The sequence below is a fragment of the Panicum hallii genome, chromosome 3, assembly GCF_002211085.1.
Source record: "Panicum hallii strain FIL2 chromosome 3, PHallii_v3.1, whole genome shotgun sequence".
Classification (NCBI taxonomy): Eukaryota; Viridiplantae; Streptophyta; class Magnoliopsida; order Poales; family Poaceae; genus Panicum; species Panicum hallii.
Window position 1 is genome coordinate 13,717,157 of NC_038044.1, and position 20,933 is coordinate 13,738,089.

The 20,933-nt window shown below is 50.1% G+C and overlaps 1 protein-coding gene across 1 annotated transcript; it reads right to left on the reverse strand.

The window, feature by feature from the left end:
- Positions 1–19,112: 19,112 nt before the first annotated feature.
- LOC112886061 (VQ motif-containing protein 4-like) lies at positions 19,113–20,181 on the reverse strand. The gene has a single exon (XM_025951818.1). It carries the CDS (start codon positions 19,989–19,991, stop codon positions 19,257–19,259), a length of 735 nt encoding a protein of 244 aa, XP_025807603.1. The 5' UTR covers positions 19,992–20,181; the 3' UTR covers positions 19,113–19,256.
- Positions 20,182–20,933: the final 752 nt, after the last annotated feature.

Consider the following 20,933-nt stretch of genomic DNA (forward strand, 5'->3'; position numbering starts at 1 on the left):
GTATGGGAGTTGGAGGAGACAAGGAGTCGTCTCGTCCGCCTCCAATACCAAGTGGAGCCTTACCTTCGTTCGATGAAGTTGCCAAGGAAGATCATGGATGACTGGGCGCGGAACACGCCGCATGAGGAGCGCCTCCGTCGCACCGCTTTCCGCATGTGGTGGGTACTTGGGCCGAGCGCGGGGTATACAATCCCATTACGATGGGGTTGCCCGTGCGTCGGTTCCGCATGGTGCCCGCCACCCGTGCGAGTCTTTTGGGGTTTCCGGAGCCTTTTGACCCTTGATGGCTTATCGATTAGAGAGAGGGAAAGACGCCCATTAGTCCAAGTGCTAGTAGGAGGGACGTGGCACTTGGGGTAATGTGGTTGTAAGGTGGAACTAAGCGCTAGAACGTTAAGACACGCTCATTTTGTGATGGTTAAACTCTTTTGGATGCTTGTGAGTTAAGGACAAGTTACTTGCATGATTATGGTTATGCCTCGATGTGTTACTAGTATTTTAATTATGTGAGTTATTTGAATGTTTTCATACGTGCTCCCTTAAGAAGTTTATATATGAGCCCTATATTATCATGTGGAAACGATGTGAGGTGACGACATATTGCACTCATATGTTGCATGCATGCACGCATACTCATATAACAGTTATAAATCATGTGGGTGACCGTTTTTCCATCTTTCTTGCTCCCTAAATCTGCCCTAGTGACTCGAATGGTGATGATCAAATCTTTGTCACTCGGCACATTATTATATTTTCTTTGATAAGTTACCGTTCGAATCTCGATCTTAAGTCAAGTCATTACCTACGCCTTATCATTCCATCGTTCTCCTTAAGATTATCATTTCTTCCTCGGTCGCTAACTTATCTTAAATTCTTGCTAGGATGAATTTGCGTTCGGGAACCGGCGCGAACCGCGGGAACGGTTCGGGTGGGAATAACAATAACAACAACAACAACAACAACAACAACAACAACAACAACAACAACAACAACGACCTTCCCGGACCTCCCGTCCACCCCACTTTCGCGGATGTGCTTGCCCAACAAACTCAACTACTTGGGCAGTTGGTCAATCACATCGGCAACTTGGGTAACATTGGAGTTCAAGCGCCTAGGGAGGAGCCGCAAGTAAACAAGTTTGGGGATTTCTTCCGCACCAACCCACCAATCTTCCGTGGCTCCAAGGATCCTCTTGACGCGGATTTTTGGCTTCACGTCATTGAAGAGAAGCTTAATCTCATCCAATGTGATGAGCATGACAAGGTCTTATTCGCCGCTCACCAACTCCATGATGCCCCGGGGGCTTGGTGGCGGAATTGGAAGGCTTCTCAACCCGCCAATCACCGTTTCACGTGGGAAGGATTCCGGACGGCTTTTCGCTCCTTCCATATTCCTAAAGGTATCATCGACATCAAGAAAAAGGAATTCCTCAACCTCACCCAAGGCCATCGGGATGTAATGGCCTATGTCAATGCCTTCAACACTCTATCACAATATGCACCCGATGAAGTGTCCTCCGATGCCAAGAAGCGGGAGAGGTTCTATGACGGCCTCTCGGAAGAGCTACAAGACAAGCTATCCACCACCAAGTTTGATGATTTCAACGACTTGGTGAACATTGCTATTCGCGCCGAGCACAAGATGAAGAGACTCGAAGCTAAGCACAAGCGTCCCGCTCCTACCTCGGCGGGTGGTAGCTCATCTCGCCCACGTGTGGGGCCACCTCCCCCACCGCGCGCGCCGGGTGTGCAACCACCGCGCCCGATGTGGGTGGTACGTCATCCTCAACCACCTCAAGGACAACCCCCAAGGCCGGCCAATGCTTTTTGGAACAACCCAAGCGGCGCTCCAAGGGGTCCGTGCTACAATTGTGGTGGCACGGGTCACATCTCCAAGTATTGTCCTTCACCAAGGCAAGGCGGCACCTCCAATGCACCAAGACCGAACAACCCACCACCGCAAGCCCCACGCCAAGGAGCCAAGCCATCGCAAGCTCCTAAGCGTGGCCGTCTCAACTACACCACCGCGGAAGAGGTTCCGGACGATGCCGAAGTGCTCATGGGTACGCTTCTTATAAACTCCCATCCCGCCCTCGTTCTTTTCGATTCCGGAGCAACCCTTTCCTTCATTAACAAGAAGTTCATGATGCATAGCAAACTCCAAATGCAAACCCTACCACAACCTTACCACATAGAATCACCGGGTGGGGAAATCATCTCTAAGCACTTTGTAGATAAGGTCCCAATTCTTATTGAGGGAGCCACTTTTCGAGCCAATCTTCTCATCCTAGATAAGCTAGGCTTAGATGTAATTCTTGGGATGAATTGGTTGGGAAAACATGATGGGGTTATCAAATGTGGGCCACGCACCATCGATCTCTTGCACCCCTCCGGGGATCGGGTTCTCCTCTCTCTCGCCACAAAGAAAGCTTGTCTCTATTCCTTGGCGGGTACCGAAACCACGGCGTTGGAAGATATTCTCGTGGTTTGCGAGTATCCGGATGTCTTTCCGGAAGAATTACCGGGCATGCCTCCCGATCGTGAGGTGGAGTTCGTTATTGAATTAATGCCCGGGACGGCCCCCATTTCCAAGCGTCCCTACCGTATGCCTCCTAATGAGCTAAGAGAATTGAAAGAGCAACTCAAGGTCCTTTTGGATAAGGGTTTTATTCGTCCGAGCTCCTCTCCTTGGGGATGCCCGGCTCTCTTTGTGAAGAAGAAGGATGATAGTCTACGGATGTGCGTTGACTACCGTCCGTTGAATGAGGTCACCGTCAAGAATAAGTATCCCCTTCCTCGAATCGATATCTTGTTTGACCAATTATCGGGAGCTCGCTATTTCTCCAAGATTGATCTAAGGTTGGGGTATCATCAAATCAAAATCCGTCAAGAAGATATTCCGAAAACGGCTTTCTCTACTAGATATGGTCTCTATGAATACACCGTCATGTCTTTTGGCCTCACCAACGCCCCGGCATATTTCATGTACTTAATGAATAGTATCTTCATGGAGGAACTTGATGTCTTCGTGGTTATCTTTATTGATGATATTCTTATCTACTCGAAGACTCGGGATGATCATGCTCACCATATCCATATTGTGTTACAAAAACTTCGGAAGCATCGTCTTTATGCTAAGTTTAGCAAGTGCGAGTTTTGGCTCGAAAAAGTATCCTTCCTTGGTCACATTCTTTCCAAGGATGGCGTCGCCGTCGATCCGAGCAAGGTGCAAGATGTTCTTGATTGGAAGCAACCCCGAAGCATCACCGATATTCGGAGTTTCCTTGGGCTTGCGGGATATTATCGCCGGTTCATAGAAAACTTCTCAAAAATTGCCAAGCCCATGACCGAATTGTTGAAAAATGGGGTCAAGTTTGAATGGTCTCAAGCTTGCGAAGAAGCCTTTCAAACTCTTAAAGATCGTCTTACTACCGCTCCCGTTCTAGCTCAACCAAATATTCACAAGAACTTCGATGTCTATTGTGACGCCTCTCGCGTCGGTCTTGGTTGTGTTCTTATGCAAGAAGGCCAAGTGGTGGCTTATGCCTCTCGTCAACTCAAGCGTCATGAAGAAAACTATCCAACCCATGATTTGGAGCTTGCGGCCGTGGTCCATGCTCTAAAGATTTGGCGTCACTATCTTCTTGGGAATCATTGCAATATCTACACCGATCACAAGAGTCTTAAATATATCTTCACCCAATCCGATCTCAACATGAGGCAACGTCGATGGCTTGAGTTAATCAAAGATTATGATCTTGAAGTTCACTATCATCCCGGCAAAGCGAATGTCGTTGCCGATGCACTAAGCCGCAAGGCTCAATGCAATTGTTTGACCATGGGACCTCCTCTTCATACTCTTTGTGATGAATTCCGGAAACTTGAATTAGGAATGGTCAAGGAAGGTCATCTCGGTGCTCTTATAATCAAGTCCAATCTATATGATCAAATTAAGGAAGCTCAAAGAAATAACAAAGGTATGGCCCGAATTCGTACACTCATGAAGGAGGGTAAAGCTCAATGTTTTTCTTATGATGATCAAGGGGTCCTATTCTTTGGGAAACGTATTGTCGTGCCTAAGGATCACAACTTGAGGCGCTTAATTCTTGACGAGGCTCATAATTCTCAATTCTCGATTCACCCGGGTAGCACCAAAATGTTTCAAGATCTCAAGCAAAGGTTTTGGTGGACTCGCATGAAGCGGGAAATCGCTCGATATGTCGCCGAGTGCGATGTTTGCCAAAGGGTTAAAGCCGTGCATCTCAAACCGGCCGGTACCCTTCAACCGTTGCCTATTCCATCTTGGAAGTGGGAAAATATTGGAATGGACTTTATCACCGGGTTGCCGAAGACTATTCACGGGTATGATTCTATTTGGGTAATTGTTGACCGCTTAACCAAATCGGCTCATTTTCTTCCGGTCAAGACTACCTACCGAGCCAAGCAATATGCGGAATTGTATCTTACTCGCATTGTATGTCTCCATGGTGCTCCTAAAACAATTGTCTCCGATCGTGGTCCGCAATTTGTTGCCCACTTTTGGAGAAGTCTTCATGAAGCCATGGGAACCGACCTCACCTATAGTACCGCTTACCACCCTCAAACCGATGGCCAAACCGAGAGGGTGAATCAAATCCTTGAAGATATGTTACGGGCTTGTGTTCTAGTATATGAGAAGAAGTGGGCCACTTGTTTGCCATTTGCGGAATTCTCTTATAATAATAGCTATCAAGCGAGTATCAAGATGTCCCCCTTTGAAGCTCTTTATGGACGGCGTTGTAGAACGCCCATCAATTGGTCCGAATCCGGGGAAAGGCCTTTCTTTGGCCCGGATTTGGTGAAAGATGCCGAAGACCAAGTTAAGATCATTCGCGAAAATCTTCGCATTGCCCAATCCCGTCAAAAGCTATATGCCGATCGTCGCCGCCGTGAACTCCATTTCAAAGTCGGTGATTATGTCTATCTTAAGGTCTCTCCTTTCAAGGGTACTCGTCGCTTCCGGGTCAAGGGTAAATTGGCACCTCGTTTCGTCGGACCGTTCCAAGTCACTAAAAGGATTGGAATAGTGGCTTATCAATTGGATCTTCCCCAATCACTTTCCACCGTTCACAACGTGTTCCACATATCTCAATTGAAGAAATGCCTTCGTGTTCCTACCGACGCCATCGACCTTGAATCACTCAATCTCCAAGCGGGTCTTACCTACGAAGAGCATCCTATTGCCATCCTAGATCATGTGGAAAGGAAAGTAAAGCGAAGCATGGTGAAGTTTGTGAAAGTTCAATGGAGCAACCACTCCGAAGACGAAGCCACATGGGAACGCGAGGATCGTTTGCGTCAAGACTACCCCGACTTCTTCTTCCAATGAGTGAGTCCTCAAGCTTCTCCCACCGCACCCAACCTTCTTTAAGAAGTTCATCCTTCTAGATATCTTATATGTGTATACAATCACCATCAAAGAGAAATTAGGTATGCCCTACCCCGCCACACCACCCATGCTTCGTACATCCCTTCTTCGATGTTACCTTGTCTAGGTGAATATGGCCTTAATGCACCCGAAGCTCTATCGTCTTTTGTCTACCAAATCTCGGGACGAGATTTTCTTAAGGGGGGGAGAATTGTCACGACCCAAAAATTAAAGCACGGGATTAAAAATTAAGTAACATCATCATGAGCATCATCAAAGCATTATGGAGCATCATATGCACTTAATTACATGTGACCATCCATTTTTCTTGTGTGAATTATGTATAAGTTGTGAAGTAAGTTTAAATTTTGCTATGTGACTGTGCCCCCAAATATTTTATTCAAATACTAGATTTCAAATGGTGATTTGTGGATGTTTTTGTGCAATTTTTGAATGCCTAACCCGAGCCATAAAATTCTTGGAAAGTTTGAAAACTGCAATGTTGTTAGAATTTTTGTGAACAATCCTTAACAGATTTTTGAGCTCTTGTTGTTGCATTGTGTTCTTGATGATTTAATCTTGCTTTGGTAAAATTTTGGTGATTTTTGGAGCCCGGGAAGTACACGTTTTTGAAATTGCAAGTTGAACCGCTGTCTTTCTTTTTCCCCTCTTCCCGGCCCCACCTGTCGGTCTCTCTCTCTCTCCCGCGCGCCTGGGCCCACGGGTCAGCGCCTCCCTCCGCGTCCCCCGGCCCTCCGCGCCCGCCCGTTGGGCGTCCGCGCGGTGGCGCACGCCGGCGGCCGCTGGGCCGTCCAGCGTGGCCACCGCCCCCTCGTCTCCCGCGCCGCCGCTTCGTTTCCTCTCCCCGTTCCCCTCTAAACCGCGCGTTTCCCCTTCCCCCGGCCAAACCCGAGCGCCCTGCCTCTTCCTCTCCCTCCAATCCGCCGCCGCCGCGCCGCAATCCGCCGCCGCCGCTCCGTCTCCGCCCAATCCCGCGCGGCCACACCACCCCCTCACCTTCCTCGCCCCGCTCCGCCCGCCCGCCGGCCTCCCCTTCGCCCGCAACACCCTCCCCCGCGAGCGCCTCCGCCCGCCGCCGCCGCTCTCCGCCGTCCTGCTCTCCGCCGCCCCGCCTCGCTCGTCCGCGCTGCGGGTGAGCGCCCCCTCCTCGCTGCGCTGCCCGTGCGCGCTCCGCCTGGGCGCGTTCGCGCCCGTGGGCTGCGGTCCCGTGCCGGCCGTCGCCGCGTCGCGCCGCGCCGCGTGCGCGCGCGTTCGCGCGCGGGCCGCGCCGTGGGCGCGTGCTGGCGTCCCTCGTGGCGGGTCAAGGCCGCGGCCGGCCTTGACTCCGCCTGGGCCGCGCGCTGGCCGCCTGGGCCCACCTGTCGGTGCCCAGGGGTGCTAGATCCGGGTGGATCTAGCGCCGGCCGCCTCGCTTCCCCGTTATCATTTCATGTGATTTTGTAATTTGCATAGAAATTTCTGTAGGCCTCCAAAAATTGCGAAGTTTGTTTTGTTTGAATCCTCTATAGTAGATCTGCTTAGATAAATTAAGTTCATGCATGTTAGAGTTCTGTATTTTAAGTTATAAATTATTCTTGTTAAACCAACTTAATCCTTAATCTTATCTTGTGGAGCTCTAAAAATATCAAACTAAAGTTTGTTATATTCCCTGTCAAATGCTCTTTTTCATAGTGCAAGTGGTGTATATGTTCCAGCACTGTTTGATAGGTTTTTAATGTGTTTTTAGTTTTGCTGCCTGCAATCTTATAAAATGAATATCTTTTGATAGAAAATTGATAAAATGGTAAAACCACTTCTGTTATCCTTTTTATCATGTCTTGCACCTCTGGTAATTTTATTAGGATTTTTGAAAATGTTTTGCTTGGCTTGTAAGATTTATCTTGAGTTTAGCTGCTGAAAATCGTAAATATCATAAGTAATTCTACCAATAAGTTTTTGATACAAACTCAACTCTTGTGAGTTTATTTTGATATCCTCTGGGTGCAGAAATTAAATCATGATTTGTTCTTGTTAATTGTTGCATGAGCGAGTTTGCCTTCGGGCTTAGTATTTAAATTAGTAATCGCGCTTGTATTACCATAATGATATTGCTTTCGCGTTGATGTGACTTTTCTCTTCTATTGTTATGTCATCGCATATCATCTCATTCTCACATCATTGGCATCATCCTAATGCATGCATTTCATTCATGCATTTTAGTGACCGAGACGCCGGAGGACGTGCCTGTTGAGCCCGCCGAGTTCGTTGAGACCGAGCCGGGAGCCGAGTGTGTGGTCGAGCAAGAAGAGAACCAAGGCAAGCAGCTAAGCATGATTCCTTGACCTATTGAACTTGCTTAAATTTAGTTATTTCACTTGGGTATCTATGCTTATGATAAATACTTATCTATTGCATCTTGGTCCTATTTTCATGCAATGTCCTCCCTTGATTTGTATATCCATGTCCTTGGCACACGTAGCTAGTTGCAACTTAATTAACTAAATGCTTAGTTGTGCTTAGAGTTAGTATACATCTTGTAGGGAAAGTTGGAATAGGATCACTGGTTTCACCACCTTTGTTTATCTTGATCATTTCATCCGGTGTCGGGTTGTTGGTTGGATCGGTCTAGTTGGAAGTGGGTTGTTGGGGTTTGAGCGGAAGGTAGGGCCTGGAGAAAGGAGTCTCGGAGGCTTAGTCCGCTTAAACCGATTAAGGACCGTCCGTGGATGACCTTGGAAATTGAGCACTTATCGTACTACCACATATCCATTCATGGGGTGGATAAACCGAATACCCTCTAGTTTTAATCGTTGATGCTCGGTCCTAGATGCGTGGCCGTGGGGCTTTGTAGAGAGCCTTAGGGGTGTCCCCGGTGGACCTAGGTAACTCTCCGCGCAAGTTAGGCGTGATGTTCAACGGTTAGAACTCGTCGGGAAAGGTTGACGCGAGTACCCCCTCACCCCACGTGATCGGTTGGGTGAGTCGCATGGTCCTTGTGTCGTGTGGGTAAAGTTGTACACCCTTGCAAGGTTAATAAATCAATTCGAATTGCCGCGCTCTCGGTTATGAGCAAGCTCAAGTTTCGACGAATTCTTCGTAGTGTATTGATCTTGTTCGCATGTGGGTTATGATGCTTATGCCACCTCTTATGGTTGGTCAATGTTTAACTAAAATTTTATGGTGGGTTGGGCAAGATAATAAAAATGCTAGGATTGCTAGAATAGGTTTTGGTTAGGAAGTTCATGCTTATGCTATCAACTTAACCCTAAAGCTTTCTTGTGAGCCCTCATTTGCATACTCCTTGTTTATTTATTCGCGTAAGTCTTGCGAGTACCTTTGTACTCATGTTGCTATATTTCTTAACTAAGTTGCAGGTGAGCCGGAAATTGTTTTTGGCCACTTCTACCCCGCCGATCCCGGTGCGGGCGAGGAGTAGGTCCTTGTGGTGTCGACGGCGTCCTTGAGCAAGACTCCGTCTCGTTGCGCGTTTTATTTTTTTCCGCTGCGTACTCGTCTTTTGGGAAATTATCTTGTCACACTAAACTTCATGATCTACGTCCCTTTTATTTTGGATTGTGAGCCCAAGGCTTGTAACTCGTGTTGAACCGTAATTTCAATTTGAACTTGCTGCTTAAAATTACTCTTTGTGGTACAATGGCGAAATACTAGATTGTGAACGGTATGTGTATATGCATGATCTTGGGCATATGGTGGAGCACATACCGGGACTACCGGATTTAGCCTCATTTTGGGTGAATGTCGTGTTGGTCGTCACGATTTAGATGTGGGTTAACACGTGGCACGCCGAAGCGCGAGCGCGTGTTAGCTCTCCTCTTAATTATAACGACCGGCGACTCGTCTAAAATGGTGTTAAATTGGGCGGTTCTCACATGAAAGCGGCAATCATCACGGGCGCGGCTAAGAGACGAAGCACACGCAGGAGCGGAAGAGCCGGAGGCATGAAGAACTCGAATCGATAGCTTGGGAACAGAATGAGTCATAGAGATGCACGCACCGGCACGGGGACGGGGAGGACGACCGGAGGAGAGGCCGGCGAGGGCGACGCGGCGCGACGGGAAACGGAGGCGGAGCCGGGCTGTTTGATCGTCCCGCCCCGCCGCCTGCCAGATGGAGGAGCCTTCCTCCTCACGCACGCCCCACGCCCACGCCCACCCACCCCAACCCCACCACCACCAGTCCACCACTACGCTTCGTCAGTCGTCGTCACCGGGCGGGAGGGCGGCGGTGGTCAGGTGCGGAGGAGATGCGCATCCTCGCTCCGCCAGATCACGGGCGGTCGCCGAGCATGACGCACGCGCGGAAACGGGCGCCCCCACCCCACCGCACCCCATTGGCTGATCCTGATTGGCCCCGCCCGTGGACGCGAACAAGTACGGCCGTATGCGCGCAAGTTGTACGGTGGGGAGGGGCAGCGTGGGCCCTGCCCGCCGCTTTGAATATTCCGCAATAATTCGCGGCGACTTGAAATTCATCAGGTCAGGTAGCCCGGATCAGACGGCTCCGGTGGTCCCGTCACGCCCGGTTGGGCCGGCGTGGCGTGTGCGTGCGAGGTCGACCGGGGACCTGCTGCCGCTGATATTTTTTATTTGCTCATTCATTGCGCTGCGTCCCTCGCCTCCTCCGGTCTCCTCTCCCCGTTGGTGGTGCGTGGACGTCGCGGGCCCTCCCGGCGGCAAGTGGCAGTGGCGCGTCGCGTTGGCGCGGCGGGGGCCAGCGGCCGGGCCGGGGTCAGGTGACCTCACGCGACTGGCTTGGCGTGGCCCCAACAACTACGCGACGGATTATACAAAAAAAAAACACGCGACGGGCGGCGCCGCTTCCCGCATGGGCCGTGCCGACGCTCGAGGCGCTGGCCAGTGGCTGGCGGCCCCTCGAGCCCGCGCGGCGGCGCATGCGCGCGCGCGCTACGTGAATTTTTTTTAAAAAAGGGATAAAAAAAAAACAAAATTCGAAAAAGGGGTGCCAGTTGGAGAAATTTAGGGAAATGGGTGCCTCCCGCCCGCTGAACGGGCGGGACGCGTGGGGCCCGGAACATCCCGCCCACCCAGAGGGCGGGATGTCACCCGAGGGCCTCTTCGCAAATAAATTATTTGCGAAGAGGTCCCTGGGAGGGCATCCCGCCCAACCAAAGGGCGGGATGTCCATGCGTACCGCCCGTTCAGCGGGCGGGAGGCATCCCGCCCTTTGGTCGGGCGGGAGGTCCCCCCCCACCGGCTATTTAAACCCCAACCTGCCCCAAAAATGCCATTTTATCCAGCAAAAATCAGAAAAAAGAGAAAGAGAGAAGAGGAAGAGAGAAGAGGAAGCGGCGAAGCCCTGTCCACGCGTCGATTTTGAGGTATATTCTCGTTCTAGCCATATAAGTACTTGAAAATAACTATAATTTAGGAAATATTTGTTAGAGTAGTTATGTTTTGAATAGTTTTAGTATTTTCATTTGTTTTTAGTATAATTTATAATCTGAATAGTTTAGAATCTGTAAAATATAATCTGAGAGTCGCTGAAATTTAGGATCGTTGTTCGTTGTGTATTAATATGTAGTATAACTAGTTTATTAATGATTGACAGATATGTCTTCCGAGAAGGGTATTTTCAGTATATATTACGGAGAAGGAAATGTGATTTATGGGCCGAATGGGGTAGATTTAAGTGAATTCAACTGTGCGGTCAGAGGAATTACCAGACCGCACGAGAGGACATTTGAATCCCTATGCAACTGGTTAATGAGGGGACTAAGGATTAATCAGGAGACACACGCTGTGAGTGTTCAATGCGTCATAAATCGTACCACTCACGCTTTGATCTGGGAGCTTATGCCACTTGCAAGCAACGAGGACTGGCTAACTTATCTGCAAAATGCAAGTCATTGGCAGTGGCCACTGGTACTCCTTGTCAGTGTGCACCAAAACCCTCCTTTGATAAACATTGAAGCTGGTCCGGGGGATGAAAATATTGATGAAGAAATCGAGGAGGCAAACATTGAGGCAGGTGGCACCGCAGCACCTCAATGCGTGGCTGATGAGGGGGAGAACATACCCTTTATTGTTGAACAGCTGCAAGACGAAGAACGTGAATTGGATGAAGCAATGAATGCCGATTCGTCTGATGACGACGATGATGTGCCTCAAGATTGGGTAAGCAGCGACTTCAGTCATCTTGTCGTAGATGACGGATGTAGCTGGCCTTCGGATTGCAGGGAGAATGAAATTATCCAGGGTGCAAGGTACCACTCAATTGAAGAGGTGAAGGAAGCTGTTAAGTGCTGGTCTCTCTCTCTTATGCGAGAGTTTAAGACAGTCGAGTGCAAATCTCGTAAGTACGATGTGGTATGTGTGAAGGATGGCTGTCCATGGCGGGTGCATGCCTACAAGGGTAAATGGAAAGATTATTGGGAATGCTCCATTGTCACTCAGCACACTTGTCATTTGCCTGGGGTGCAGAAGAGCCATCGCAACCTCACGTCGCAATACATCGCAAATGAGATGTACGGGACGATACTAGAGAACTTGTCATATGAACCAAAGTCTATTATCAGGTACATTCAGAAAAAGTACAAGTATACCATCTCATACAGTAAGGCGTGGAGTGCAAAACAAAAGGTGTTGGAGATGAGGTTTGGTACGTTCGAGGCTGCATATGATAATGTTCCTCGAATGCTGGCCGTCCTATGTCAGAGAAATCCTGAAAGCTACTATGACTTGAAAACTCTAGACAGAGGAGAAGGTCCGCCCCACATATTGCAGCGGGTCTTTTTCAGCTTGGGTCCATGCATTAACGCATTCCATCACTGCCGGCCTATCCTGTGCATCGACGGGACCTTTCTCACAGGAAAGTATAGATTGCAAATGCTGACAGCTATTGGAGTGGATGGAAACAATCAATTGCTGTCTGTTGCTTTTGCTTTTGTTGAGAGTGAGAACACAGACAGTTGGTACTGGTTTCTGGAACGGGTTAAGCTTGCAGTCGTTCGGGATAGGGAAGATGTCTGCCTGATTCATGATCGTCACGCCGGCATACTGAGGGCAATTCTAGATTTGCAGCAGGGGTGTGTGGAGACCGGAGAGCCGCCCAAGTGGCGTGATATTCGCAGTAGGTGGTGCATGAGGCATATCGGTGCAAACTTTTTCAGGCAATTCAAGAACAAGCACCTTATGGATATGTTCAAGAGGCTATGCAAGGAAACGAATCAGCAAAAATTTAACAAGCAGTGGCAGAAACTTGATGAACTGACCGGGAAGAAAAGAGCCGAGGACGCATCAAAAAATATAACTGCACAGGATGAAGCAGAGGCTTTGTGCTCTTTGCCAACAGATACTGCACGTACTCGCAGAAGATCTGGGTCAGCGGTGAAAAAATTTTCTGAATGGATTGAGAATGAACCTAAGGAGAAGTGGGCGTTACTTTATGATACCGATGGTGCAAGATACGGTATAATGACCACCAACTTCGCCGAAGTTTACAATTGGGTGCTGCGAGGTGTTCGTGGGCTTCCACTGGTTGCAATTGTTGAATTCATTGTCCGCGGGTGTACCGATTACTTTCGGGAGCGGTTCAATAAAAATCAGGTATACATGCGAGATCCAGACAGAAATTTTGGATTCAAGGTAACAGAATACATGACTAAGAAGGCAGAAAGCGCCCGGCTACACCATGTACGGCAATGTGGAACACAGGAGCTCAAGTTTGAGGTATCTCCTAAAGATAGGGCGCGACATGGCATGAGACGTCAAACTCCTGTAAAGGAGTGCATTCTCAAGTTCGATGGAACTTGTTGTTGCTCATGCATGAGGCCCAAGTTGCTGCACTTACCTTGTTCTCATGTAATGGCTGCTTGTGCAGATATTGGACATCCTGTCGATATATATGTTTCACATTACTTCAGAAAGGAGACAATTGCTAGCACCTGGCAGTACGAGATCTATGGGTTCCGTTTGGTTGGATCGTTCACTGAGACAGCGAATCCTGTTATCTATATTCCAGACCCAAGATCATCACGGGTTAAGAGAGGACGCCGTCAGTCACGGCGTATTCGTAATGATATGGATGAGTCAGAGCTCCGTCCGAGGATACAACGCTGCAGTGCATGTAATCAGATTGGACACACGTATAAACGTTGTCCAACCAATGATGCTGGCCCCAGTTGTGCTGAAGCTGGCCCTACAGGTGATGCTACAGATGGAAGACCTCCGGTTGCATCAACAAGTGGGAGACGTCGCCGATCGAGTGCTAGTACGTCATCAGGCATCATTTAGTTGTAATTTTATTTAAACGTTGTTTGCTCATATGTAATATTTGCTGCGTTGAGATTCTATCAGACCTAGATACGTATTTGTATTATTTGCCGCATTGACTGAAGACACAATATTTGGATTCATGTATTTGTAATATTTGTAATGTTCATTATCATATTATTTTATTTTAAATGGCTTCATGTATTGTACTATCGTAATATTTAGATTCTACGTTGCAAACGTTATCGTTTAACTATCTTCGTACGAGTTTTAGATACCGTAATCTTCTTTGGAAAATTGAATTAAAATTTTATGTGCATACATAAGAGTATGGCGAATGAATCTTATATTTGAAAAAATTCTGAATTTCAAATAGTTTCTGAAACAAATAATCTAAGAAAAAATATAACAAAAATGGGCCAGGAGCATAAGATTATAGGTTTTACAACTTTATAGGTTTTAGAACTTTGACTATATATTAGATATTAAATAATATCACATTAGAGAATAACAATAGATTTTAATTAGAAAAGGGTTATAATTAGGTTTAGTTAACATTTCAAATTTGAAAAATTCAAGACAAAAGAAGTTAAATTTACATCAAATTTGAGTTTGAAACTTTGCACAAAGGTACCTAGAGTTTATAGAATAGTCATACCAAACTTCATAAACAACGAAGCATGAAATTCTAAAGTTATGCATAAACTTTTCTTAATCTTAGTTTTAAAATAGGAGTAAAAGTATTTTGTTTCAAACTAAACTCCATTAACAAAAGTTATAGAGTTTGAAATCTACTTTCTAACAAAACTAGTTTTGCTATTTTTGGATTTTTCTGTGAATTGTTACGAATTTTGGAAGCCAGAAAACACATACACATGAAATAACAATGTACCAGGACCAGGTGGCATCCCGCCCAGTGGCCGGGCGGGAGGCATCCCGCCCAGTGGCCGGGCGGGAGGCCTCCTTCAGGGACCACTTCGCGAATGAAAAAAGTTTTCTTATTCGCGAAGAGGTCCCTGGAAATTTTTTTTGAGCATCCCGCCCTATGGTTGGGCGGGATGCTCCTTTCCGCCCTCCCAGCGGGCGGGAGGCACCCATTTCCCTAAATTTCTCCAACTGGCACCCCTTTTTCGAATTTTGTTTTTTTTTATCCCCTTTTTTAAAAAAATCCCCCCTCCCTCGGCGGTTGGTGGATCACTGGTCCCTCAGGCGGCCGTGGCGGGCCGCGTTTTGTAGTGGGCCTTGTAGGCGGCGGACGACGAGGCGCATGCACGCGCGGAACCGCGGGGGCGCTGGAATGAATGGTGGGCTGGCCCGTGCGCGGGGACGTGCCAGCCCACCTATACGAAGCGATAAAGGTGTTGCCACGGCAGCCGACTGGGCTGCGATACCGGGCCTACTATCTGTGCTGGAGCGCCGGGGCAGGCCTCGTGGGCCGCTATGCTGGGCCAGGTGGCCCGATTGACACAATGTGCGCATTTCCTTCTCCAGCATGGGTGGGTTTGGGCTGGTTTGGTTAAGGACACGGCTCTGCATTTGTGCATGTGCATGCCAAACCAAGTTATTCAGTCTACTCATCACTTGATCCAGGCTCTAAAGTGTTCAGTCTTCAGGCCGGTTTGTTCAGTCTTCACTTCAGTGTACACAGCTCTGAATTTGCATGTGTATGCCAAATCAGTCCTCTATCCTTTTTCCATTACATGATCCCATCTCTGAAGTCTGAACCCAGACGAAGCACCTCAGTCCAGCACTCCAGCTAGCTAATCATGTGAGCGGAATCCGCGTGGATTTGGAGGCACAGGCACCAGTCCGTATTCCGTATCCCAGTGCGCATCCAAAAACAAGGAAGCTTCACCTGAAGCTGCTGCCGCCGAACAGGTGTCGCCAGTTCCACACCGCGAGCGCACCAGCCAATCGCTCTAGCTCGTGCTAATCTGATCCGATCCTTAATGCGCGCCAAAGTTAGGGCACGATTCCATTCTTAAAAGGCGCGTAATCCAAGGGAAGGGCCCAAGCTAACCGACATTGTAGACTTCCAGTGCTGCTCCGCGACCGGCCGGCCGGACAGCTCGCAGTAGGAGACGACCAGTGCGGTGGCCGGGAGGACCCCCTAGACTAGTCCCCTACAACAGTTGCCACCTTCCCTGCAACTTCGTCTGGAATTGGAGGCGACGCCAAGAGACAGTAGTCATCGGTAGTATAGTCAGTAGAGTGCAGATAAACTGGTGAGCAACTGCATGCCGGCTGGCAATTTCCAACTGAAGAAGAACCGGTCTGCACTCGACAAACTACGACAGCACTCTTTCCCAATAGACAAATCCTACTCTCCATAGTGTAGGAGAGGAAGCTGAGAGATCAACCACCGGTTTCTTTCTATATTAAACCAGTCTTGGAGTTGGAGTTCAGACTTTCAGAACGCGAGCTGTGTTCTCTCTTCTGATGGAGACGGCCGTGCTGCCTGCCAGTTTGATACGCGAGAACCGTTCACCGTTGCGAACGTACTGACCCCTCACGGTCTAAACTAAAACATAGCGTAGCAGCGTGGTCTTGCAATGCACGCCCCTGATCTCGAAAGGCAAAGCGACGCACGCGTCTACGGCTTTTTCAATCCTGCTGGCCCGATAGGGAACTTGCATAGTTACCCTAAAAAATTTTACCACGGTTGGAGACCATTGGGCGATTCAACATAGTAATCGCCTGCCGATATATTTTCTGCGGCAAAAACGCCGCGACAAGATGAGACCAAATAAATTGCCTGCGTTCTCCGGGCGCGCCGCTGTCGAAACAAGAAGGGCTAGCTAGCTGGTAGTACATTTTTATACGCGGAGTTTGATATAATCTTTGCCATCTTCAGTTGACTCTGATTATTTCAATACCGACGCACGTCTGGTGGGTCTGAACTTTGAAACAATCTCTCCGCGGCTGTGCTCAGTTGACTCTGAATCTTACCAATTGAATAATTCAGACAAGTACATCGCACCTGACGCACATCACCGAACTCTTCAGCCCTACGACCGTATCAACAAAACCACATGACCACGCCCGGTACGCGAGCGGAAAGGTTCCGTAGCTTCAGCTTGACCTTGCAGCATGGTGATGGTGTAACCTGGCGCCTGGTATTTCGCCGATCGGGCGGCAGGCAATGCATTCGTTTTTGGTACGGGAATAATACATGCCAGCAGAGCAGCAAGTTGCTGGTGAACCCTGCTGGCTAAGCTAGCCCAAAGTCAATGGCACCACCACACCAAGCAGCCTTCAAGGCCACTGCCTCGGCGTCGCCAGTATCCAAGCTCCAGCATTGTACATGTCACGATCAGGTCATAATTGTAACGGTTGCCTACCGGCCTTATCTTTGGTTCTGACGTTGGTCCATGGCGCGCGTGCAGCTTTTGCTGACCTTTCGGTTCGCTGCAAGGAACGTTCAGAGAGTCTCGGCTAACCAAGCACGCACAAGGAGAAAAAAACGTACGCTCCTCCGATCCTTTGGATCCACTCGCCCAACTTGACTGATCGAGACGACGTATTGTATGGTCGATCGTCGAGGTCGCTGTCGAAGAAGAAGCCAGCCATTTTCCTGACAAATTCAGTCTCGGGCGAGCGACGGCACACACTACATGCGCTCTCGTGTTCGTCTACTTTTTCCGCGCGATTCCTGGTGACAGGGAGAGTGCGTGGCTGTGAGGCCGCGGAAGTGTACGCGGAACGGAACAGATTGCACAGGCAGTTGTTTCTTCATACAAAAAAGGAGTCAAGACGGATGGTGGACGACGGACGTGGGCGTAACTTTCTTTGCTCCTACGAAATCAGCGCGGGTTTTGATTGAGTTGATGGCAAGACATCTCACCTAGCTTAGCCTTTAAACTCAGCTTAGTGGCAGCTTCGTCCTGCTGAACGACCGGCTCACGAAAGAAACAGTCGCGCTGGCACGTTTCCAACAGCGTGTGGGGGTGTTGGAGTCCCTCTTCGCCACCAATTCATCAGTAGGTCTGTGTGTGTTTCTTCGTATGAATGTAAAGGCAACCTAGCCGCGCCCTTCGGTAGACGACACCGCACGGCGATCAGGCAGCTGCCTAGAGTGCCAGTGTACACGCAAGTCAACAGGATCGGAGCGTCTGCAAAAGATTATCGCAGAAGCTTCCACCGCTTGCAGTTTACCACGTTGACTAAACCGGCACGGACGTGAAGTTGGAAGGCAAAGTTTCTCGTCTCTTCCCTGTGAAAACGACGCCCATTAGGAAGGAATAACCCGAAGTTCTGAAACTGGGAGACGAGCGAGGTAGCGGCGGCGCCGGTCGGGATGACCGTGAAGGAGCTAGGCCGATGAAGCACGCCGGCAATCTTTCAAAAAAAAAAGAAGAAGAAGCACGCCGGCGGCGGAGGCCGGTCCACCAGCTACCGCAGGTCCACGTCCAGAGAGATCGCAGACTGCATGGGGGCTGGGACCCCATGGCAGGGAGGGCTCCGCTCCGCTCGCGGTCACGGGTCGCTGGAAAGAGACGTGGGGCGAGAACGAGGTGCGAGAGGGAGAGCGTGGTGGACTGGATGGACGTATTCCTGCCACTCCCCTCTCCTCCGTGGCGTCCATTCTACTCCGGACAGCTTGTCTGAACGGTCCACCCGGTGGGCCCCGCGGCCGTCCGTCTCGGAGGAACTGTCGCCGTCTCTTTTCTCCCTGTTTCCTTGACGCTCTCCATCTCACTTCCCTTTGGTATTATTGTGCGCGGCAACTACATAACAATTACTCTACTGGTGGAGCAGAAATTCAGAGCTCTGCATCTCAACAAATAAAAATAAATAATGAAAAAGGAAAATAATTGATAGTAAAAAAAAGGAAATTGAGAGCTACACTATCTATGTGAGAGTGAAGCTGCAGCCATTGAGAGTACACACCGCGCCGGGCGACCGCTCCAGTAAAGCGTGCGTGCCAGGTGGTTGGAGTGGCGGGCATGGGCCGCGAGCCGCCGGCGCACCACACCTCCCAAGGCCAGATGGTCAACCGGAACGTCCAACCACTGTTGGCTGATGCTGCTGGGTGGAAATGCGATTTCCGGCCGCAGATTAATGCCTTGTTGACTGACCAATTCTTTCTCACTCTCTCTTTTTCTAATGAGGAAAATACTGTTCATTGTTCAGTGAAGACATGAACACGGATTTTGCAGATTGTTCCTTGTCTTTTCCGGCTCTGTTTTGATTATCAATTTCAGAATCTTCGTCCCTGTCAGAGTCAGACTGCTAGATGAGGGATGCATCTAAAAACCGCAATAATTCCATGGAATTCCATAGAGAATTGGCCTTGTGCTCTGTACTCTAACTAGTGACGCGGGATCAGGCATGCGTCGTTTCTCCTCTGGGGAAAAAGAAGGATCTTTTCGCAAATAACTGAAGGAGACGAGAGCGTCAATGGCCGAGGAACAGAGTAAATTAGGCACGAGCAGAAACAGCGGAGCACCAGGATGAGAAGCTCAAGAGTGTGATGATTCTTTCCGTTTCTTCGCGATCGGTTCAGGACTATGAGCAAAAATTACATCATGCAAGGAGTAGTTAAACAACAAGTATCTCACGCGGGTACTAGGAATTCTCCGGCAGCGCGGTGCCCGGTCACTGCGACGACGGCGCCGCGGCGGCGGCGGCGGAGGGCGCCATCCTGGGGGACGTGACGGGGAACAGCGGCAGCAGCCGGGGCCGCTCGGCGCCCCTCGGGGACGGGTGCAGGAAGAAGCCCTTCCGCGCGATGGCCGCGCGCTCGGCGGCATCCTCCTCCTCGCCCGGCGACGCGGACGCCGGCGACCGGTTGAAGGGGTCCGACACCAGCGGCGTGACGGGGCTCCCGAGCGCCAGGGACGGGAAGTCGAGCACGCTGGGCGACAGCACCTCGGGGCCCGCCTTCCGCGGCGACGCCCCCGCGGCCGCGGCGGCCGCCATCGCCAGCGGCGCGATCATCTTGAGGTTGTTCTTGCCGATCCGGCGCTCGTAGAGCTTGAAGGCCGGCTTCTTGGGCCCTCCGGCGAGGCCGCTGGCGCCTCCGTGGTTGTGGTGGTGGTGGTGGTGGCTCTTGGCGGGCTTGTTCTGGGCCGACGACGGCGTGTCGGAGCCGGTGAGCCTCTGCACGACCTGCTTGAAGTTGGCGGTGTCGGCCTGCACGAAGGTGGTCGGGAACGGCGTGGTGTCGATGATGCGCGGCACGGGCCTGGGCGACGGCGGCACGGGCTGGGACTGCGGCTGGCGCGGCGACGGGGAGGCGGCGGAGGACGGGGAGGAGGAGGAGGTGGACGAGGACGGTGAGTTGGGGCCCCGCGCCATGGGGAGGAGTTGCTTCGCCGCAGCAACTTCCATACGCGGTGGGGGTCTCGTGCGCGCGCGCGCGCGCTGGGCGTTGGTTCCACCACGGGGAGGGAGGGAGGAGAGGGAGGGGGGGTCTGTGGGGAGGCGAGAGGGAGTGGGAATAAGAAGAGGAGGGGAGGTTAGAGGTGATGTATAGTTGGCGTGGGCCTGGGTGGATGCTGCTCTTGTTTCTCTCTTTCTCTCTCTAGGAAGCAGGCCCTTGTCTTCTCTCTCTCTCTCCACAGATTTTATTTATTTTCTTGCTGGCTTTCAGTTTCAGTTTCTCTCCCATGACCCAGTGCCTTTTTATGCACTCTATTTTTTTTTAGACCAGCTTTTCCGCACTATTCTATGTGCAGTTTCCTCTGTTTTTTTGGGTGCGGATGGATGGTGGTTTCGCAGTTTTCTGTCTGTAGATGCAGTTTTCCAGTTGACAGGGTACACCCTCCTCTACTCTATCTGGCATCTATCAGTATCGCTCCTGTTCTTTGGTACAAAGAAAGTAATGGTACCCTTGTTTGGCAGGATTTCTCTTCCAGGGTAGCTTCTCAGAACAATGACTGAAACAAACAGTGACCGTGTCAAATCTAACTCCTTGAAATTCAGAGCTACTTCTGACATTAGAAAGCGTCTCTTCTTTCTCGTGGACAATACCAATAAACCGGAAAGATTGAGAGGGAGAAGGAAAAAAAAAGGCAAGCGTGTTCCAGTAACAAGGACAAGGCTGGAACAGTGGCATCCACAGAAAGATGCCCCTGCCGAGAAAAGCAAAGAAAATGCGGCAGGCATTGACTTGGACAACCTAGCCTTGACCCCGTGCAGCCGCTGTCCCATCGCTGCCGGTGGGCCGCGGATGCTTCCTCCCCTGCCTCGTCGCCGTCGTCGCCCCTCGTACTTGCCCTCGCTGGCCTCCGCCGTATCCCCGGCGCCGCCTGACCGCGCCAGCCACTCCGC